Source organism: Trichophyton verrucosum (assembly GCF_000151505.1).
Source record: "Trichophyton verrucosum HKI 0517 chromosome Unknown contig00080_128.r1.exp, whole genome shotgun sequence".
Taxonomy (NCBI): Eukaryota; Fungi; Ascomycota; class Eurotiomycetes; order Onygenales; family Arthrodermataceae; genus Trichophyton; species Trichophyton verrucosum.
The window spans coordinates 78952-101457 of NW_003315589.1; the positions used below are offsets into that span (position 1 = coordinate 78952).

Sequence of the window (22506 nt, forward strand, 5' to 3'; positions counted from 1 at the left end):
TATGAAAGATCTGCGAAGAGCAGAGAAAAAACCAGTTGCAGAAGCAAGAGAAGACGTAGAAGTAGCGTAAGAAACGCGGTCTTATAATATCAATAGAATCTCGCAAAAAAGAGCCTGATGAAGGCTGAGAGCGACTGCTCCCTCGAGCAGAGAGCAGTCAAAAAGCGTTCTATTGGGCTGGTTTTTTTTGTTGGTTTTTTTTTTTTTTTTTTCTTTGAAAGAAGAACGAACGACGTTTAGCAGTTGTTTCAGACGATAGCGAAGCGGTTGAAGCGAAGGACTTGTCGAAACGAAGGTGGTGAGGTGAAGCGAAAGAGGGTGAGGAGGAGAAGAGAAGAGAAGATGGAGAGGACGAGGACGAGGAGGGGGATAATATCTCTGAGCTGCTGGCGGCGGCTGGGGGGCGGCGGCGGCGGCGCTTTTGCAGTGTCGTCAGCGACGCTGCGAATCCGTGGTTATCGTGATAAGGAACCGCGGGTTGAGCAGCGCCAGCAGCAACGCGAAGTCGTAATGAAGTCGCATCTGACGTCGCTGGCGAAGGCGCGAGAAGAAAACGAGGCGACAGACGGCAGTTGACGGCGGCCGGAGGGCGATGATGGTCGGCCGGTGGTCGTTGTTGCGGTCGTCGCTGGTATTTCGCTCGTTGTGGTTATTTTTTCGACGGAGATGAGATGACGATGCGGCGATACGAGGTGCGGTTATTATTAGGTTGGCGGGCGAGCTAGCCTGGCTAGCTAAGATCGATACGCAGCAAAGGGCAACGCAGCGCTGGGCTCGAGACCGGCCACGGACAGGGCGACGGGGGTGCAGAGCAGTGGTAATTAAGGTGTTTGTGCGGCCTGCTGTCTGCGGTGGACGTCGAGGATGTCGAGGATGTCGTGGTTGTTGCGTCTTCAGCCTCATGCAGGGCGAAGATCGCTCCCTGGCTTGACCCCTGACATGTTACATATACATAACACTCCCATGTGTACAGTCCAGCTGCCGTCTGCTGCTACAATCTACAATTTACATCTACATCTGCACCCTGAGAGTACATAAATAGCAGCCTGTCCTCACGCACTCATATACTCAGCTAGATATCGTGAATACGACTACACACTGACGAGGCATGTGGCGGTGCTCGCGCTCACATGGCACACCCGGCAACTCGCTCCCCCACCAGCCGTGGAGACAGAGGCTCTTCCGTCACTGACAGCTCCGTCTCGCTCTTCTCACCACCCCGGATGACGCGCACAGGGCTCTCTCCCTCGCCAGATTGGCTGCTGCTGGCTTATTCGGGGGGCTGGGGGGCGTAAACAATCAGGGTCGAGCCTTGGTAACGGCCGGTGGCGAACGTAAACCAGCCCAAGCAACGGAACCGCGGTTGACGCGACTATCCGTCAAATCAGCTTCTATCCCACTGTTTACGCCGATATCGACTTCCCCAGCCTCCTCTTTTTCCTCGATATGCTCCCCAGCCTCTTTTTTTTTTTCAGCCTCACCTTCCCCCAACGATGACCCCGTCCTCACGATGTGACTGCCCCAACTGACGGACTTATAGACCGCCACGGCCCAGTCTCCCAGGCAACTTTGGAAGCATGCCGTCACCAGGCCTTGACGTTTACCAGGCTGTGGGCGTCATACTTGCCTATCCTCCGTCGTATACCTTCCTTTCCTGTCTCAAATGGTGGCCACATACTGTGCCGTAATTCCGTGATGTGATGCACGATAGCTGGTAACAGCGGCGACTTGCGAAGCAGCAGAAAGGCATACGTAAGATGCGAATATTCCCTCATTTTTCCTCACTCTTCCACAGCTGAAGAAAGTATCAACGACGTCGATACATGGATGCACATTTTCGCCGTCGCAAGGTAGTAGATGGCGATGTTACTATGCCATCACAGACGTCCGCAAAGAATAGAATGGAATGAAATGGAATGGAAGAGAAGAGAAGAGAAGAGAAATCTGATAATATGACGTTGTTCTTGGACATCGTCATATTCATATTGAAGTGGTTGGAAGTTGTAGGAGGCATCTATAGCCGTCAGTGGAGAGACGACGTCAGTGGTCTTCCCGAGGTGGAAGCGAAGGGTATGATGGGAGTGCTGTGTCAGCCAGTACGTCGAAACTACAGTATATCTGCCTTGTAGTCATGAGAAACGAACTTGCTGCATTCCCTATAGGAAACATCCTGGTGTACAAGTTATCAGTAAAGAGCTTCTATATAGTCGAAGCGCCAGGCGGGCGGCGCGCGCGTTAAATACCCGCTGCAAGCGATGAGGCTCTGCGGTCACATGGGAGCTAGCATCAAAGTTATTCCGTAACCGATCACATGACAGAGTGAGTACGTAATTGCAACCAATGGAAATACGTATTCAATATTATTCAAAAGCAGTGATTGGTTGATTATTCACTGTGGACATATTGACTATTTAACCAATCGTCGATCACCTCCAACCTCGACTTCAACTTCAACTCTTACAACCTCCATGACGTTGAACACTGTTACTACAAGAACTCATGCGAGGCTTCAAGCCCTGCTTTTCAAGGCCACGAGCATGTTTAAACGCCCCGAGACCCCTAAAAATATGACCAACGCTGGCCTGCTCATTTGTTTGGACCTGGAATGTTAGCAGCCTCTATCTTCGACATGGTCTCCCGCATCCCCTCTTTGACTGACCAGCAAGGCATCCATTTGCCTTCCCAGCATGATGACTGGGAAATGCAATTTGGCAGGCCTACAGGCTTTTCACTACAGATTTTAAAGAAGGATGTAACTACGCCGCCTTGTACCTTGATGGCACAGCCAGAGGACACAACTGAATGAAACATTACCTCCCGCAAAATACATATACCCACAGCATTACCTGGGGCTATCATTAGGATGGCCTTGAGGTAATATAAGTTTTCCATGGTATATACATGGCCATATCTACGCGCTCATAGACCCTAGAGGTCTCCGTGGTGGCCGCCTGGGTTCCACTCGTTATTGTAGGTATTGGCTCAAGGGGAGCTTGAGCAGCTTAGGTTGCTACTGGACCAAACAACCCACACAAATCGGGAGCGTCCACTCGCTATCACAGCTTTGATTTGGACGACTGGTCTGTCAGCGTTGACATACAGATGACTAATAAGATAAGCATGCTGGATTGGTCTGGACCTTGCGCAAGGGAGAGGTCCGTTCCCTGTTGGAGGTCCATTTGGAGGTGCTGTCGCAGCTTGTGACGCCGACAAGGTGAAGTTATTATTATACAACGCAGCATATTGAAACAATAGGCAACAGCACGATGGCTTCCAACAACACAGAAAGAGTTACAGCTGCGGCATGTCCATCCTCGTTTCTCCCCACAGGTTATCGGTATATTCCGGAACGTGATTGCTTCTCAACAGCATCAAGATCCAAGAAGACCATGAGACCCTGGAGACCATCGAAGCAGGCACATGGATAGAGGTTTCCAATGCACATCGAGATATGATATCCGGACCCACTTCCCCCAGCGGTCTCGCCAATCGATACGCTCAAGTCCCATACGCATTCCCTCCTAGTTAAGGGAATCGCTCGTCTTTATAATATACTACGCACTATTATACCCAATAGAGATTATTTATTTATATCTTACTTCTGACGCTGCCTTACTATTGTCCTCGGCTACAATCACCGCCTGAGCACGATAGCTCATCCGCAAACTACAGACTGAGCGCCAGAATAGAGCGATAGAAGTTTACTTACGTGCCTTCTCTAATTATCTCCAGGATAACTAGATAGACCTCTTGCCCCTGGCCGAGTTTACCTTTAACAACACTATACACTCTGCTACAAACAACACGCCTTTCTTCATCAATTATGGACGCCATCCACTCATGCCGCAACTTTCAGATCTACCGCTGCCAGAGTCTGACCCAACTGCTACCGATCTCGCAGCCACCATCAAGGCCATCAACGCCTACAACTACTCGGGCAACGTGTCGACGCCCTAGGCTTTCCACAGTCCCTAACGAAATGAAAGCTATAGTCGAACTACAATTTCCGAAGATCCTGAAACAACTAGAAACGTATCTCGGTATGACTGGTGCGTTACGACAGTATATCCATCGGTATGCAGCCAAGGCTGAACCACTACAGTTACGGGAAAAGATGCTCTTAAAAGAAGCCCCTGTGAAAGGAGCCCCACGGAAGCGACAAGCCGACAGAACAACACTGCAACTGATCAAGGACGAGCTCCAGGCCTTCGCCAAAAATGGCAGTCAAACGTCGCCGCAGGTCAACTATATCCTCTGGTGTTGGGAGTTGGAGAGCCTCCGATAAGTTAATTGCCGCGAGAGAGAGTCTCTTGTCTGGCCCACGCCTGAAGCGCCCTGGCGCATCCACCCCCAGTTATCTCCGTTGCCCACCTTGAGCCTTGCACCGCCGACCCTGCGAACTTCCCATCAGACGACGCCAAGCCACCACCAGTTCGTGTCGGAGACCACGACGAATGGGAGATTAAAAAGCTGATCCGCCTCCACGAAGACAACATCCTTGTCAAGTGGAAAGGATATTGCGACTGCACTTGGCAGCCTGTCTCGACTATCAAGGAGGATGTTCCTGACCTTTGGCAGGCCTTTGAAAACGTAGGCTGAGGCGTCAATGAATCGTCACCCAAGCAACGTCGTCTCGCTTTTCTTTGTCATCCCGCACAATATTGAGACTCGTTCCTCTCACATCGCCTGGCTAGCCTCCACTTTACCGTGGTTATATTGGTGGTAATACCATGGAGACGATTGGGTACTTATAAAATTCACAAAATTTTGAGGCCCGATTGCGGCAGGCGCTCACTATCGACACAAGACTGGATATCCATGAGACATGCCTACTGCAGATGGTTGGGCTGCATACCTTTTATGCAAATGAGGAGAGGCTTTGCTACCACAGATGGAGAAAAGCCTATTGATGACATATATTACCTTTTCTGTCTTGGGGGTTCGACTTCTTGGAAGAAGAAACGAAGAAGAAAACCAACGGTTGTACTGTTGTCAGAAGGCCCTCCTGTGCTTGGTGCCGGGAAGACCTCTGGGTACTTCAACAAACGCCTCTAGTCCTTCATCGAATGGAAACAAGCTGCCTTCAAAGCTGAACAGCATCTACAAATGGCGGACACTCTTTTCAACCAACGAAAACGTAATGCCCGACCCACTAGAGTGCGTTTCATCTCATTCTCAGTCAACGAACTCCAAAGTCCCTTGAAACCCAAACATCACAAACGATGAATATTGGCGTGGTAGCGGGAGCTAGGCCTACCAAAAGCAGCAGGTGAACTAGAAACGAATAACTAGTGATATGTAAGACAGCAGGTAAGCGGGTGGGCAGTTAGAACAATTCCCATCTAGTTATGTATTTATAAAATTGGTCTAGTTGCAGACGCTATAATGTATAATTGCAAAATAAACATCACCAATGCACTTTATCTTCAATCATCTTCTTCCCTGTGTAAAGATTTATATGTGCAAGTCACATCGTCCACCGTCGAACCTTGTAGGGGGTAGGAATAGCCAATGCCGTTGATATGCCCTTTTAGGACTAGCGTGGGGATCTGCCCACTGGGCTGTCTCACGTGATATTTTTTGCTTTTCCCGAACGTCGAAACGAACGAAGAAGCCAAAAGCAACGCAAGTCGACGAGATATCACGAAGCCTGCAAGTCGACGAGATATCACGAAGCCTGCAAGTCGACCGGATCTTTTAGCTCGTCGAAGGAAGACGGGTTTTTCGTGAATAGATACCCATTCTCCAGCTTCTAGGCTAGTTGCTTGTTGAAATACCCACGACATATCCACACGTCATCATGGCATCACAGCTTCTCCCACTAGGTGGGCTACCTCCTTGTTTATGAAGATATCCTTGTACCGCTGTTTCAGAGGGAATACTTACGATGTATTGTTGTGTCATTGTAGAGTTGATTGACAAGTGCGTTGGGTCCAAGATATGGATTGTTATGAAGGGCGATAAAGGTACGTTTGACCTGGTTTTCTTTAAGCTATGGTGATACGACTTGCTAATTTTATGGAATAGAATTCTGCGGAACACTGCTTGGATTCGATGATTATGTTAGTAAGTATTTACTTGTCTTGTTGTGGAGACGGACTAATTGGCTAACGCTGAATGTAGACATGGTACTTGAGGATGTGACTGAATTGTAGGTTGATACATGCTACCTATTAGAGGCACTTAATGATTCAGTGTGCACTAACTTCTATAGTGACTACTCTGGCGGCCAAACGAAGCTTTCTAAGATACTTTTGAACGGAAATAACGTATGCATGGTGAGTTCCCCGTACAGCTCTTTCAGTTGGGTATCTAGCTAACGAGCATAGTTAATACCCGGGGGCGAAGGGCCGGTCAGCGCAGCTCCTTAGAATTCTTTACTCAACGGGAATATACAACCACGCAATGATGATACTTAATAACAAATGAATATCATTTCATAAATTTCGTTAAAAAAATTTAATCTAAGTCATCCCGTAAGGTATTATACTAATAAATAATGGAATCGACGGAGCCCACAAAAAAAAACGGTCGTCAGGGCAAGGGGAAAACGTAGACAAAATGAGAACAAGGCTTGTCCAGCTGGGACCCAAAGCCAGAATGCAGCGTGCATGGAAATGTAAACATGATCAAAAACCCATCCAGTAAGGTAAGTTAGTAGTTAGTAGTAGAACCAGTAAAAGACCATATATAAATTTTCGCCGGTATAAACTCCTGTTTGTTCCTGCTCACGCCGTTATTTGACCTTTTGTCAAGGGGCAAGTTCTTTCTCTTTTTTTTAAAATATAAAAAAGAAGTTATAGCGAAGAAGGGGAAAATTGATGTAGCTTGAAATTCTCAATGGTGTGCAGAATCAGCCTGGATTCTATGGTGTGTTTCTCGAGTAGGATGTCGATTGCGGTGCGGCCCTTGTTGTCGAGCGAATCGATTGGCACTCCCATGTCCAGCAGCACCTGCGCTGCCTTTTCGGGACATTCGCCGGGAGTGCAGGCGGGGGAGTTCGAGGCTAGTATGTGCAGAGCTGTTTGACCGAGATGATCTAAAGCCGTGATGTCGGATCCGGCTTTGAGAAGCCGTCTAAGGAGGACTACGGAGGCGCTGCCTTGGGGGTCATGCGGGTTTCCTTGCTGGTAGGGACAGTGTAGCGCAGATACTGCTCTTAGCAGTGGTGTTTCACCGTTTGTGTTTCTGGCCGAGAGGTCTGCGCCGGCATCTAGGAGGAGCCGAACAACTCTTTCATCCGGCTGGGAAGTAGAGACGTGCAGATGTACTGTTTGTATTTGTTAAAATAAAGATAAAGAAAAAAAAAAAACCCGGTATGCAAAGACCAAAGAATTATACGTACGTGGGGTATTGAGCCTATCATCCAGGGAATTTACGCTGGCACCTTGGCTGAGCAGGAACTTGACGAGTTCTGGAGAAGGCTGGTCGGTAAAGCAAGCAGCATGAAGAGGAGATTGGTATCCAAGGGCACAGTCACCGTCAATGCTCATGTTGGAATCCAGCAGCATCTCAACCACCTTGAGATGGCCCGAGGCCGCGGCAGCACTGATGGCCCTGCTGGACTTCCTGATGATCTCCGGGTCTGCGTTCTCCAGCAGCAGCTTGACGACCGAGAGGTTGCCGGTCGAGGCAGCACTGACCAGGACGGAGCTGGGGCTGCCGTCTGTAGGATTATCCAGCACCGCACCATTGTCGAGGAGAAACTTGACGGTCTCGTAGTCCGTGAACCCGGCAGCATGGCCGAGGAGAGACGGGTCCTTGGGAGACGGCGGGTTTATGGATCCTCCGTGGTCGAGCAGGAACTTGATGAGATACTGGTCGCGAGAGAGGACAGCCTCGAATAGCTTGTTTCAAGGCCTTCGTTAGGATCCAGACAAAACAAAAAGAGAAAGAAAAGAAGAGAAAGAAATGAGCAGCATGATGATAAGAAGCATACCATGCCGGACTCGTCGACCGAGAAGCCATGGTCGAGCAGAACCTGGATGGTCTCCATCTGCTTTGGCTCGACCTTGCGCGGCGAGAGCGAGTAGTAGAGCACCATCCCCAGCGCATTCCGCCCGTCGAAGCCCTTCCGGCTCTTCTCAGCGCCCCTGTCCAGCAGCAGCTTCACGATGTCCGCGCGGTCCCTGTTGGCCGCCCAGTGCAAGGGGTACGAGTTTCCCGCGCGGTCTCGGTCGAGGATGTTGACCTCCGCGCCGTGGTCGAGCAGGAAGCGGACCACCTCGACGTCGCCGTTGTGGAAGCACGCGAGGTGCAGGGCCGACATGCCCTCAAACCCGTCCCCTTGCAGCGCATTGATATCGATCTCGCTCGTGTACGCTGCCCGTATCTCGTCGACGGTGCCCTGCCGCGCTGCGTCGAAGAAGGCCGTGTAAGAGGGGCTGTCTGGCGGTGCCCATGTCGCCTCCATCGCTATGCCGGGCAGACGAGAGACGCCTATCCTGATCCCTCTTGCATGAAAGGTGCTGGAGAGGAGCGGGCATGGACGAGCATGAACAGAAGGGAGAAGGGAGAGGAACCGCCGGCGAAGAGCAAACGAGGCGTGAGGCTGGTTCGTTTGCGTATGTTTTATTTTTTATTCTTTTTTTTTTTTCTTGCTTCCCTTTTAAAGGGGGGGCCGCCGCAGCTCGCGATGTTGTTTTTTTTTTTTTGCTTCCTTTTTTTTTTTCTTTGTTGGAGGTGAAGAAGCGCCAAGGCGAGTGTCTATCCAGGCCGCTGGACGAACAGACAAGCAGAAGACAGAGAGACAGGCAGAGACGGCGGCGAGGGCTCATAAAGGAAGAGAGGCAAAGAGGTATCTGGCAAAAGGGCTGCGTTTCCTGGCTGGTTTCCTGGCTGCGTCGTCCAACGAGGAGCTGCATGAGGGCGGCCAGGTTGGGCCACACTGGGTGCGCGCGCAGGTGCAGCGAGCCAAGGGACAACAAGCTCATCCTGTTTGTTTGTTTACTGCTGGGCTAACTAGCTAGTTAGCTGGCCAGCTGGTGGGAGGCCGCTGGCTGACGGCCGCTGGCTGATCGGCGAGCAGGTGTTGCTGTCGTGGTGGCTGTCGACGGAGGACAGACAGCATGGATGGCATGGCATGAGCCAGCGGACGACGAGATGGCAGGATATACGAATACATTGGGCGGGCTCTTGACGAGACGGACAGCATGAAACGACAGTCTACTACGGGTGCTCGAGATGAAGGCCGGCCTACGGAGTTGTCTGCTCTGCGGACTCTATATATATACAGACAGACAAGCAGTCGCCACTTAACTGCTCAACGGCCGCAAGAGGCAAAGCAAAAGGGCACAAGGAAGCATATATATAAGCTTAACCAAGGTACACACGCCTTTGTGGATCGAGCCGGCCCTCTCTCTTGGCTGTCTTCTTCCGTGGTTCATCGGGATCTTCATCATGTTGATCGAGATGGTGGTTAGATTTCAGATACCGCGGCCGATATCTGTGCTACACTGAGCCTTGTCTGGCCCAATAACAGTACTCCGTAGATGGTACCATTTTATACCGGCCTTTGGACCAAGGACTGGGGAATAAGAAAGACGAAGAAGGCGACGAAGACGGAAACCTGCTTGAGAAACGATAAACAGAGCAGATTCAGCATCTAGTCGGCTCAAGCCGGGCCATTGCTAGGGAAAACTTCTATCATCAAGCTGGTTACTGGCGGAATTCATAGCCGGAGATGCCTTTATTACTTCTCCCGATGAGTCCTGCCCTTGACTTCGTGATAGTGGATGTTCACAGTCCGACTTCATCTCCACATCTGGCATTATCTGATCCTACTATCCAGAAATTCGCTTGACTGGAACGTCTGTGTCTCGCATGGCAGGTAGGGATTGCCGGGCCAGCCTTGTGACGGACCGTTTCCTATGTGGAGAGACTTGGATATGCTCCTGTCTCGCTATTCCAGTCCTGATGAGCTGTTTCCCTTAACTCTGACGGTTTGAGATCAAGGAGAGAGAGCCTTGCCTAAGCTTCGAACTGCATCAACCACTGAACCAAGGATAAAAAGCAACGAGTGCGAAGAAGACGAATAGTTCAAGACAATGTCCAGCCCCGGAGATCGCCGTGAGTGATACTGTTGAACGATGCCAGTGGCTAACCAATTACTTGTTTCCTGGCGTTGGTCTTTGTGCATTCGGGCTTTGGGGGTAAAGTGACTTGGAAGAAGAAACGACGGAGTACGGCCCGAAGGGAAACATCAACAGCTCGATTACTGCCTGAAGCTCCGTCTTCTCTGCGGCTTCGTAATGCTTCGGTGCAGCGGAAGCCGGTCGAATAGCTACTACCTCGTTGCCTCACACTGTTTTTCTCCTGCAAGGCTTCATCAAAGTTCAAGTAGCATCAAAGCCAACCCTACTCCGCAAGTATCAGACGCTACTTATGCAACGTTGCTTCCAGGTGCCTGATGCAGGGATGCACGCCGTATGCATAACTAGCTAGCCAAATGTGTCTCGAAACACAACACCGCTGCACTGGATGCTGGGTGGAAAGCATGTTCATCAGTGAAGGATCAATGGTGAAGGTCAAGCCTGAAACCCGCATCTCACGGTAAGATGTGTACATGAATTGTGTTCTTTGGCCCAAGGCTGCAGGGTCAGGGATGAGTATATCAGTCGATTTTGCTCAACAGTTAATATCTGGCCGTGATGTATAATTAGTTCAGCTCGGCTGGGCTGCCATGAATTACCACCCTCTTCCTACCAGCCACCTTCTCAAGGCAGAAACGGCCGAAGAGATGATGATGTCCGGTGATATCTATCTTCGCCCCGTCCAGACAGTAATCGAAACTAATGCCATGTAACACGTAACGTAACTGCGGTGGCTCCGGACAAGATACGACCAAATTTGGCCCCGAAACTAGTTTCGACCAAGATGCAGACGAAGCCACCAACTTATGCATAAAGGACATGGACTGTCTTATTGGTCTTCAACTTCTTAACTAGAATAATCTTACTAGCCAACTGGCTGGTCAGCTCCTGTCAGCCGGAGTAGTTAGATCAGCAGAGTCCACAGTCCACTCTGTCGTCTCCATCCCAGCCTCATCACCCCAGCTTCTCCACTGGGCCCTGATGCTGACGACGAAGCTCTTCTCCTTCTCCCATCATCAGTTAATAATAGGAGTCAATAATCCTCCAGTGGCTTCAGATTCCTCCTGCTCGGCAGCCAGTTGTATCTGTTCACCACATACAAAGCCCCAACAGAATCAACCTTGCCATGATCAACCCTCGGCGTCACTCTGGCCAACCAACCAGCCTGGCCCCCAGGGGTATGTATCATGCTGCTTTCACAGCATACCGGGAATGCGCGGGTTGAAGATATCCACACCAACCATGCAGACAGGACCTTTTTGACCCCTACCCCAAGTCAAAATAAGCCCATGTTCGCCACGAGGATCGCTAAAGGCTAGCCTCGTGAAGAAGAAACGAAGAAGCGGGTGCAGTCTTCACTTCTCCATACAAATTGACTAGCGGGCTACTTGTCTGCGCCTGAGAGGTGACGAAACGACATGGAAACATTCACTGCCCCATGCATATCCCCGGCCCCGGACAAATACTTGTACACCTGGTGGAGATAATGCGTGCCAGTCATAACAATTATCCCCGTCTTAATGGATATACTCTGCTTTACCTTTCATACAAGTGGAGAGATTCCATCGGTCTTCTCGAAGGGGCCTAGAAAACACCAGCCGCCCTTGACGAAGCGTGGACTCTTACTGACTGACCGGCTGGTTGGTTGCAGTTATGCGGTGAGCCTTGTTTTGGAATTCCGTCATCAAGGGGGGGGGGCGTATACACGGAATGTCTTGCAGGCATCATGTAAAGGCACATGATGGTAATGCACGGAAATTTCCAACGGCTTATATTTATAATATACATATCCGTTGGTCGAGATATATATTATACCCCTTGACACTTTCCATCTTGATTGAATTCCATTCTGTTCTATACGCCTATTTGAAATCCCTACCCTCACCATTCAACACCCCTACTTACCTCCTCCTTAACTGAGGCATGGACTCGAGCAGTGACAATGCAAGCAAGAAACGAACAAGAAAGTGGCATCAGCGGGGGTTTTCGGGCTGCTCGACATGCAAAAAGAGACATGTCAAGTGTGACGAGACGGCACCGGCATGTTTGAACTGCACCAGACGTGGTATAGAATGTGACGGTGCCCACCAGAACGCTACATTCAAAGTATACATGCAAACACCACCTGTACCTGCCTCGAGTCAAGAAATGACAAAGGCCCACGGGCCTGCTACAGCCAACGGCAACTACATGCAATCAATCGATATGAAGGAGAACTACCTAGCCCAGAACAAAGACGGCTCGCAGAATGGAACATTGGGCTTTGATGAAGGAATATACTATTCTTACTTTGTGGAGACAGCGTCTACATTTCTCTCCAGATACGAAACACCATACCACTCGAATCCGTTCAGAAGCATGTTCCCACAATATGCATGTACGTCCAGGATACTATCCAAAGCGATGGGCGCCGTGGGGGCACTTCACCTTGCAAACACGACTGCCGGCCAGGATAGAGCCGTGCATCTCCACCATGCCATGAATGTGTATGGGGAAATTGTGCAGTCTCTCGGGCAAGCCTGGAGTAACCCTAGATGCCACTTCAAACTTGCGGATTTTGCAACTTGTTTGCTTCTATGCGTCTTCGAGGTAATTATTTCCTTTGATGGTTCGCCGTGGAGACCAGTTCATTGCTTACACTTCTTGATAGATGTTAGATTCACAGGTCGAAAACTGGAAGGTGCATCTAGCTGGAGCTCGGGATATCTTCAACTCGCTTGACTCCTCAACAGCGGCACTATCACGCGGGCAAACCAATCCTCTGGACCAACCATTCAATGATTTCCTAGTCTCTCTGATGGAGTATCTTGAAGTTGTGGGTGCGATATCCACAAATGAAGGAATGACACAGCGAGTCCCTTACCGTGAAGTCTATGGCAACGGACAGCAAATCCCTTTTGAATCCCCAACAATTAACTCAGGGCGTTATGCCCTCTCCAACAATATACGCCACGCCTGGACTGAATTATTAGGTATCAAAGCAGATATCAATTCGTTCCACGGCGCAAAGAGCCATGGCATGTTAGCAAGAGACGAAGACAGTATCCGCCGAGGCTTGGAAACCAGACTAGCATCATGGGAAGCAGCCTTCTGGTTCAAGGGTATATCCGATATTCATGAGAATGACAGCTTGCCGGAAATCATAGCATTTGTCAAAGCTCATGAACAAGCAACGATAATCTACTTGCACAGGGTTAACGCCAGCGGACGCCAGAGAACACACCACTCACCTGCACATGTGCGAACCGCAGTGCGCCGCATCTTATCACTGGCAAAGAGGAATGCAAGGGGAATTGGAAGACTAGCCATGCATTGGTCCATGTACATGGCTAGCCTAGAAGCTGTGGATGAACATGATCAAGCCTTTATAAAAGAATGGTATGAGGAAACCACCTCCTTTGGGTTCAGAGTTCGTCACTTCATCATATAACGCTATCTGCTCCAGGAAGACAGTAAATGCTAACAGGTTGATAGGTTACGGACAAGGCATTGGTGATGCTAGGGCATGTTTAGAGTGCTTCCAACACGGATAAATACACGAATAGCATATTTTCCATAATTATGGGCTTATTGACGAGGGCATAGAGCAAAGCATTTTAGAATCTCAAAACCAAGTGCTGGTCGAATAAGGGCAAGGGATGTACAAATACGTGATAGATTTCCAGCGTTTGAAAATAATGGATAATGATTTCATGACGACCTCGTGTCTTCCTTAAGAATGAAGTTCATCACCGCAGTTGATATATAAAGTGCACCAATATCAGCACAAGCAATAACTACTTCGGATCTCAAACAACGATTGGATGGAATACATTAGGTAAGCTTCGCGATGACTAAGCTGGACACCGGTAGTGGGATAATATTAATCCGCCACACCCTTCCATTTTCGGCTGCCCAATTTGGACTCCAACATCATCAGGACAACAACGACAACAACAACGACAACGAATGGACGACGGACGACGGACGACAGGTATCCAGCCACCTATGTTTCTCTAATATTTATCCTGGGTTGCAGAAGGGAGGCTGTCCATTGTCTGATTGTCGACAAGACATTAGCCTATCAGGTTTCATAAAAGATCCCGCCTATTCCAAATCATATTGACAGGCTTGGCGCGGAAGGCAGGTTTCCTACGCTTTGGCTAATGGGCCAGAATGATTCAAGTCTTGAATTCAGTGGATAATAATCCTTAATTCTCATAATGGTTGATACTGACGATACGGGTTCCTTTTGTGCTGGATAGAATTCTGTCCCTGATCGTCAGGTGTGCAGAGTTATTTATATGGGGATCCAACTCGACCATCTATAGATCTGCTTACACTAATTTTCTGATATCTGAGCAGCGTAGTCCCCGACTCGGCCGGCTGTTATTCAGTATATACGCACTGGAGAGCAGATAACAAAGTGAGGGACTCAACCGAATTTCCAGTCACCCAGGAGTTATTCGGAAGAAGACAGAGCCAAGCGCTGCCCCGCTAGATGTTTCTGTGCACAACCAGTTTACGGACAAAACAGAGTATCAAAAGCTGGTTGCTGCTCAAATATTCAGGGGTAAACACGGGGATGCCCGTGCTCTTGACAGAAAACTGGCATGAGGTTGACCCGCCATGTCCAACATTGCTGGCCTTACTTCCCTTAGACCGTATCAGGGCTTCATAACAGGCTGACATTTTACACCGTTAATCCGGGTAGCTTGTGGGTACGCATAAAGCCCTGGGGCCCACCTTCAATTCTTCCTTTGCAGATAAGTGTGGAGGATAAATCTATGGAGAGTAGATGGCTGGCCGTTCAGGCACCTTCTATCAACTGGACAAGGCAAGCCGGGACCACCTTTAATAATAATAATAGCAGGCTTTCAGAGACAGAAAACAATGTCCAGAGCTCGTGAGGTTGAAGGGACCGTATCCACTCTACTTCGTTAGTTTGGTCAGCTCATGCAGATGTGAATACGAGCGTGGTAGGTTGCCGGTCAGGACGCCGATTCGATAAGAAACTCCCAACTGATTGACACAGGAATTGGTTGTTCTCCTCCACCATCAATCAGCATCTGCATACGGAGTACGAGAAGCAACCGAGTTCTCTCGAGAAGACAAGGTAGCCGAGCCAACAAACGGTCATCAGGATTCGCTAAGAAAGCCTCTAAACCGATTTATCCGATCCAAATGTCGAGCTCTATCCATGCACTCCTTTAAGCTTATACGAAGTTTCGCCGTTGAACTCACCAACCAGCCCCAACTGGCGAAGTCGAAGCTCACCCCTGGCACTCGCGCCTTTAGATCCCGGCCTCGTGTCTAACTTATGCTGTGCAACATGTCTACGGGAAAGAGTGAGTTTGATGCCGTGGCACTTGGAGCGAGATATAAAGAAACCATACGTCCTGGAAACTAGTCAGCCAGCTATCTAGTACTGTTCTGTGAATCATGGCTTTCATCGGCGGAACTGCCAGCGAATAAACCAGGGTATCTCCTTGTTGTTTCTCCGGTTGGCCAGCTCCTATTACAATCCCCTGGCGCTTCAGTTCGCACCTAGGGGGCGTAGCCAAAGATTATCCTACACGGCCTTGGTCCCTTCTTGGTTCTGCGACTGGGCGACGAGGGGGGGCGAACTGTCGGTTCAGCTTTAGTTCGGCCTCGTCAACCAGGGAATTAGTTTAAGAGTCTCCCTTCGCCCCCATCCGTTTTCTCTCTGGTTCCTTCTGGCGATCGTTCTTGTGTCGTTTCAAAATATAATAGGTTGTTTGCCGATAAGGCAAAAAATCCTGTTCTTCTGAATTACCTTATATCTGTTAGGCGCATCCGGACTTCTCCTCAAAGCCGGTGGTTTTGATCCATTCTCGAATCCGATATTGCTGTTAAGATAAATAAGGTCGCTGTGATGGTTTCCGTCCTGGAAGTATCGGATCAAGCCATCCATCCGTGACTGAATCAAGGCTTGCGTCTCAGCTGTCACTCCTTGCTTCCGCTATGCCGTATAGAGGCGACTTTGGCGCCCGAAGCGCATCCGTTTCTACAGCTCGTCGACCCGAGTCGACGTTTGACATAGAAGTGCCTCGTTCGCATTCCTATCCAGATTACAATCACCCTATAGGCCACTTCCCCCGCCACCTCCATGGAGTCGCTCTAGAAACGCCCCTCGTCGATGAGGAAGGACGCAGGCCAAGCGCACCGGCCACCTTTATACGGTGGTTCGTGGATGGCTTCAAGCGTGATCCTGATGCACAGCTCACCACAAGGTCATCGACAACATTCGCTGATCGGAAAGCCTTCGATATTGCTGGCGCTGCCGCGGCGACGGCAAATTCGCCTTTGAAACGCCGATTACATGGCAGGCATCTGCAAATGATCGCTATCGGAGGTTCTATAGGTATGTGGTACTTCACTTTATTTAGGCAATGCACTGCATATTTGAAATGCTTATTCCCTTGAGCTTACAGGGACTGGATTATTCGTGGGTTCGGGTAAATCACTGGCCACAGGTGGCCCTGCTTCGGTGCTGATTGCTTTCTTGCTCGTTGGGGTGATGATCTACTCCACCGTCCACGCACTGGGAGAGATGGCCGTTCTCTTTCCAGTAGCTGGCTCATTTTCAGCCTACTCTACTCGCTTTTTAGACCCTGCATGGGGGTTTGCGATGGGGTGGAACTATGCTCTGCAATGGCTTGTTGTATTTCCGCTGGAGATAGTGGCCGCTTCCGTTACGGTGTCATATTGGTCGACCTCCCTCTCACCGGCTCTTTGGGTGACCATTTTCTACGTTCTGATCTTTGTGATTAATCTGTTTGGTGTGCGAGGATATGGTGAAGCGGAGTTTATTTTCTCGATTGTCAAAGTCATTTCTGTAGTGGGTTATATGTGAGTAAACCCGCTCGAACGGAACCTTCGACTTATAGCTAACTAACTCATTTAGAATACTCGGCATTGTGCTTAATGTTGCTGGTGGGCCGGATGGGAGCTATATTGGCGGCAAGTACTGGCATGATCCGGGGGCTTTTCACCATGGCCTCAAAGGACTATGCAGCTGTTTTGTGAATGCTGCATTTGCCTTCACGGGCACTGAATTAGTCGGACTCGCTGCTGCTGAAGCTACAAATCCCCGAAAATCTCTACCTACTGCCGTCAAACAGGTCTTTTGGCGGATTGCGCTCTTCTACATCATAGCCTTAACGATGGTTGGTCTTCTCGTTCCATATACCGATAAACGCCTTCTGAGACCCGGGTCCGAGGCAACCTCCACGCAAACCAAAGCTTCTCCGTTTGTCATATCCATTAGAAATGCCGGTATTACTGGCTTGGACTCAGTAATGAATGCTGTTATTATGATATCAGTTCTCAGCGTCGGAAACTCAGCAATATACGGATCTTCACGTACCTTGGCGGCGCTCGCGGAACAGAAGCAAGCGCCCCGTTTCCTGGCATATATTGATCGCCGAGGACGGCCTATATTTGCAGTTGGAGTTGCATTTGCAGCTGGGATGCTGTCTTTCCTTGCCGGATCTAGCCATCGTGATGAAGCATTTACCTGGATGATTGCCATCTCTGGCCTTTCCGCTATCATGACCTGGTCTTCTATCTGTCTGGCACATATCCGATTTCGCCGTGGATGGCATGTGCAAGGCCATTCTCTAAACGAGCTTACTTTCCGCTCTCAACCCGGTCTAATAGGCTCTTACATTGGCTTAGTTTTTAATATGCTAGTCCTTATCGCCCAATTCTGGGTTGGGCTTTTTCCTATTGACTTGAAGGATAAGTCTGTCAAGGGACATGTGCAGAATTGGTTCTCCGTGTATCTTGCCGCTCCTATCGTACTGGTTTTCTATGTTCCTTATAAGTTATGGTTCAGGACCTCCATTGTGAGGTCGAAAGATATGGATCTAAAAACTGGACGGAGGGACCTGGATATCAGCGACCTCATCGCTGAGGAAAGACGGTATAGGGAGCAGTGGCCGGCTTGGAAGAAGATTTACAAGATATTCTGCTGACCTTTGGGTGCGCACGATATAATATGCTTAATGTTTATCTCATTTGGCGGTTGGTGTTTGGCGGTCTAAACTGGATGTAATGATGGATTGGGTTGGGATAGAGGATTCCTGTCTGTGGCTATTGACCCACCCGACATATATGACACGATATGCTAGCTTGTATATATATTCTACCCTAATGAGACATGACGCTTTTAATTCTCTATCGTTATCGTACAGAATAGTGTTCCATGCCATCACCTAAAGCCCTATACGTCACTGTCTTTCCGCGTAACCAGATTCTCAGGCTGGCATTGATCAAAGGGCCACATGGTTCGAAGTTCCTGACGGGACTCATCATCTTCCAGATTGTCCATAAGTGTCTCGTAGAAACCTTGATGCGTCTTCTTTACCTCCTCCCATCGCTCTGCAGGCACCCAACCGTCTTCCTCAACCGCCAAGACTTCAAACATATCACGTCTAAACTCCAACATTCCGTCATATATCTCAAGCTGTTTCTCATAAAATTTCCTTTCTTCTGGACCCATGGCTGGAATGGGACATTCTTTCTCAAATCCAAGCTTTTCCCACGAATCCCTTAACCTCATCAGTTCATGAGTAAATGGGACAAAGCCGTCCCGCCAGGTGCGATGGCAATAGCGGAATGGTCGGAGGAGTGCCTCATCAATTTTTCTAGTTGCTCCTAGACGAGGAGCTAGTAGAGCCAATCCTACTTCATATGCCTGATACCAAAGTGACTCTTCTGCAGAATCTGATATCCCTTCGGCAGGAATTTTGGCAAAATCAGGTACCTCATCAGCATAATAGAATGCTGGCTCAATGCTCGCACCTTGCCAATCAATGATTCCAGTCACAATTGTAGGATCGTCTTGAGAGATGAAGATATTCCTCTTGTGAAGGTCTGGGTGGAAAAGGGTGGGTGCTGAATTAGCTTGAATCTCTGGATGTTGGACAAGATGAGGAAAAACTTTTTCGCCTGTTTTGAGCAATTCTACATGTCTGTCAATGGAACCTTGGTATGAAGCCTGCTGTTGGATGGATAGAGGTTGATTGGCGGGTGGCAGTCGGGCAAATCCAGAGTCGATTAGAGCAGAAGCGTATGAGGAGAGATCATGCCCTAATAAAGTAATCAGCGAGAGTCGGGAGGCAAACGGCATGAGTAAGAGCTACTTACACGGTCCTCTGTTTGGTGGTTTGAGTGTGTAGTACCTTGACTCACCAACATTGTTATTCCAGTAGGTACTACTTCTGCAATGGGGTCCAATGCAAAATTTATCGTTGTTGCTCAATTTATGTTTGAATTCATCGTCAAGAAACGGTGCATTGGCAAAGTAAAGGCTACCATAGGCCGAAAAATCAAGTTTAGTTATTGGAAGAATGCTTGTGCATATTGCCCCAATACATTTTACTTTCTTATCTGATGGTATTTTTGCCCAAGCCTCTTGAAGTAGGATGCCATTAGCATGTTCCATAATGATGTAGGCTGAGCCGATAGGATTGGTAGGGTCATCACTCCAATCTAAGATGTTTGGGATCGGAATATTTGTATTTTGTTGCACTGTATGTACGTACATACATGTCAGCAAGCACCAGGATATTTATCGAACCCCAAGTCAGTTCTTACAGTAAGTAATTGTTGCAACTTCAGAGTTCGTTATATGCTGGGGTGATCCAGCAACAGATGTAGGAAATTTGACGACATTTTTTTTGCCGTTGTCAGTTTCAAGTATAAATACTTTGCTGAACCCGCCCTCTATCTTCTGAAAGCTCCTAATAGAGGTAGCAGAGGGACAGAGTGAGAGTACTTTTTCACACAAGCGGTCATAGTTAAATTCGACGAATCGGGCATCGCGTTGCTGTTTGTCAAGATGCAACCACCGACCAGCAGTGTATGCGAACATTGCTATTGTTGGGTCAGAATATATATATTACTATCCAAACGTTAGACCAGAACTTACACTCTGTCAATTTCTCTCTCAACATTCTTTCTTGGGATAATTTTCTGGTAGAAATTCGAGGACGCAGCACCGAGATCGAGGGTCTCAAGACTGTCGATGGAGGCTGGCTAAAGAAATTATTTGGGCCCGGTCGTCTGAGGAGAGAAAAGAACGAGCTACCGCACCTTCTCTCCATTATTTCTATGAAAGAGCAAGGTGATCAATCCTCGTCGTCAACATCGAACCCGAAGACTCAATTGATACGACGAACGATGTGTTTCGCTACGCGCTTGGAGCACTGGGGTTATGGGGCCAAAAGTCACGTGCAACCAGTCATGTAACGGGGTAACTAGTTAGTTAGTTGGATAAACTACCTGAACTCCTTATGCAGGCGGAATCACACGACAAAATGCCGTGACAGCCGACAGGATTCCAAACACCAACAGATACTTACTTGACTGTACGCTTCCTGCTCTGATACCACCGTCACAGAATACCCAACTAGTTACCAGGTTGCTGCTCTGACTGTACTCCCACGCGTTTCCTATACCTTAAACGAGACTCCTATACCCCCGTATACCCGCGTGCAATAACCCAGACGTCCTGTACTGGAACTGAATGACGGTGTTTGTCTTCCCGACGTAGAGATGCTTAGTGTACTACTAGTAACTGGTCTCCACAAAATGTTGATGAAGATCTAGCCCTAGAGCGATTCGAGCACATGCACGCGTACACTCAAACGGCGACGAGTATTACGTTGTCTTATACAACAACAGGGGGCTAGTTACTTAACGGTTGGCTGTACTTCACCCTTAACTAATAACAACACAGGGTTCAATATGCAGTTACGCGCCACCTTCACTAGGATAGGCATACCCTATATTTATCCTCCAATGCTCGATACATCCAACACCATGGTTTGTTGATGGCTCGGTAGGCACGCATTAATGATTGAGCTCGGGGGTTCACTTCGCCCATCAAACTACCCCCCCGTTGGTCAATGCATAGCCGCCCAGTTATGCCGCCTCTGGCTGACGCAAGCTGAAGCAAACCCATGCAGGATACATCTTGTCCATGAAGCGCCTTTGTTTCATTTGTATACCCATAACCGCTTTCTAGTCGCTGATTCTCACCCAATCACTTAGTCTTTACCGGGGGGATATCAAACCGACGAGACAGCTCGGGCATTCGATTCTTGCAGGTTACGCTTGCTTTTCTGGCCCCAGTCAACGAGGTTCTACTATGGTAGCCACCCATAAAACAACATATAAGGGTGATAAATTCCCCAAAATAAAATGTATCCTTACGGCCCCATCCTCAACATACAATCCTCAAAGAATTGATCTTTCAACTCCCCATCAGAACCTCAAAACAAGCGCACTCACTCTTCTACCTACCAATACCTACAATCATGTCCAAGACAATCGACGCCACCAAAACGTTGTTCAAGAATATAAAAAATGGTGCTGCTAAGTTCTCCGCATTTATCACCGAAGGCGCTCGTATTATCCCATCCAAGAACAAGGACCACCTTTCGCCACTACGTATCGACGCTGGAAAGTACGACCCCGTCACCAAGATGCTGAACGTCGTTTTGCAAGTCAACGCGAATCCCAAAAGCAAGGGTCTTGAAGCATGGCTGAAAAAGTATTCCACCCACGCAAAGCTAGCCACCGCCAAGTTCAATACTGCAGCCGAAGACCAGCAGGCAGAATACCACCGGGTCCTGGACGAACTTACCGATAAGGGGAAGCGCAATCTCAAAGATATGAAGACTGCTGATGATGAGTGAATACTGAAGTTGGGAACAATGATGGAGGAGTTTCAATGGTGAATTGCGGTTGTCGAGTCTAATCATATGTTTCTTCCAACTTTCTGGCTATCTACTGGTTGGCCGTATTTTTCTGTTATTTAGCCACGTCAAGCATTAACACTATTTTTTCTTTCCACAATTGTTTTGACTTACACATGACTTCCCAGGTTAAACTTGGTAATCTACTTCCAATGATGAGGTACGAAGGTAGATATAGTATCCATTAGCCTTTCCATAGACAAATAAGGAAGCACCAATGCATTTAGACAGTACTCCGTACAGTATCGCTGTACCAAAGATCTGTGGAGTCTGTTGGAAATATGTTGCTGTGTCGTTCAGCTAGTTATTTTATGTTCTGGAAGTCTCTGACTCCTCAACTTGTGTTGTACTTCCCTAATCATTTAAAGATGTTAATGAGTCGTCATCGGATTCCTCCACAGGTGTCTTACGAAACATTGACTTGTGCCGGATTAAAACAACACGATGTGAGGTTGATGAACTCACTTTATGTTGCTGTTGCTTCCGGGGTTTGCGGCTAAAGTTTGCCCCTTTTTCCGCCGTGAGACCTCCCAAGTCGAGACGCTCAACACCAAATCCTGTTTTAGACCTGGATCTGGATCAAGGGGCGCGGGAACTCTTTGGCAACCAAGCCAAACAAGCCCGGGCGGTTGAGCTGTCGTTGATTC

The 22506-nt window shown here is 48.7% G+C and overlaps 7 protein-coding genes across 7 annotated transcripts; 5 read left to right on the forward strand and 2 right to left on the reverse strand.

Moving 5' to 3' along the window:
* Positions 1 to 3979: 3979 nt before the first annotated feature.
* Positions 3980 to 4599, forward strand: TRV_00741 (uncharacterized protein; the record flags this gene model as incomplete). Its single annotated transcript, XM_003025037.1, has 2 exons — positions 3980 to 4259; positions 4355 to 4599. 2 exons carry the CDS (start codon positions 3980 to 3982, stop codon positions 4597 to 4599), a joined length of 525 nt encoding a protein of 174 aa, XP_003025083.1.
* Positions 4600 to 6797: 2198 nt separating this feature from the next.
* TRV_00742 (Pfs, NACHT, and Ankyrin domain protein) lies at positions 6798 to 8413 on the reverse strand (the record flags this gene model as incomplete). The annotated part of the gene is made up of 3 exons (XM_003025038.1): positions 6798 to 7270; positions 7346 to 7847; positions 7940 to 8413. 3 exons carry the CDS (start codon positions 8411 to 8413, stop codon positions 6798 to 6800), a joined length of 1449 nt encoding a protein of 482 aa, XP_003025084.1.
* Positions 8414 to 8484: 71 nt separating this feature from the next.
* TRV_00743 (uncharacterized protein) lies at positions 8485 to 9586 on the forward strand (the record flags this gene model as incomplete). The annotated part of the gene is made up of 4 exons (XM_003025039.1): positions 8485 to 8564; positions 8630 to 8968; positions 9092 to 9417; positions 9492 to 9586. 4 exons carry the CDS (start codon positions 8485 to 8487, stop codon positions 9584 to 9586), a joined length of 840 nt encoding a protein of 279 aa, XP_003025085.1.
* Positions 9587 to 12014: 2428 nt separating this feature from the next.
* Positions 12015 to 13521, forward strand: TRV_00744 (C6 finger domain protein, putative; the record flags this gene model as incomplete). The annotated part of the gene is made up of 2 exons (XM_003025040.1): positions 12015 to 12680; positions 12757 to 13521. 2 exons carry the CDS (start codon positions 12015 to 12017, stop codon positions 13519 to 13521), a joined length of 1431 nt encoding a protein of 476 aa, XP_003025086.1.
* Positions 13522 to 16055: 2534 nt separating this feature from the next.
* Positions 16056 to 18070, forward strand: TRV_00745 (uncharacterized protein; the record flags this gene model as incomplete). Its single annotated transcript, XM_003025041.1, has 3 exons — positions 16056 to 16455; positions 16526 to 16943; positions 16999 to 18070. 3 exons carry the CDS (start codon positions 16056 to 16058, stop codon positions 18068 to 18070), a joined length of 1890 nt encoding a protein of 629 aa, XP_003025087.1.
* Positions 18071 to 18318: 248 nt separating this feature from the next.
* Positions 18319 to 19971, reverse strand: TRV_00746 (uncharacterized protein; the record flags this gene model as incomplete). Its single annotated transcript, XM_003025042.1, has 3 exons — positions 18319 to 19187; positions 19290 to 19628; positions 19695 to 19971. The coding sequence occupies 3 exons, from the start codon at positions 19969 to 19971 to the stop codon at positions 18319 to 18321; spliced, it is 1485 nt and encodes a 494-aa protein (XP_003025088.1).
* Positions 19972 to 21418: 1447 nt separating this feature from the next.
* On the forward strand, positions 21419 to 21799 carry TRV_00747 (uncharacterized protein; the record flags this gene model as incomplete). The annotated part of the gene is made up of 1 exon (XM_003025043.1): positions 21419 to 21799. The coding sequence occupies one exon, from the start codon at positions 21419 to 21421 to the stop codon at positions 21797 to 21799; it is 381 nt and encodes a 126-aa protein (XP_003025089.1).
* Positions 21800 to 22506: the final 707 nt, after the last annotated feature.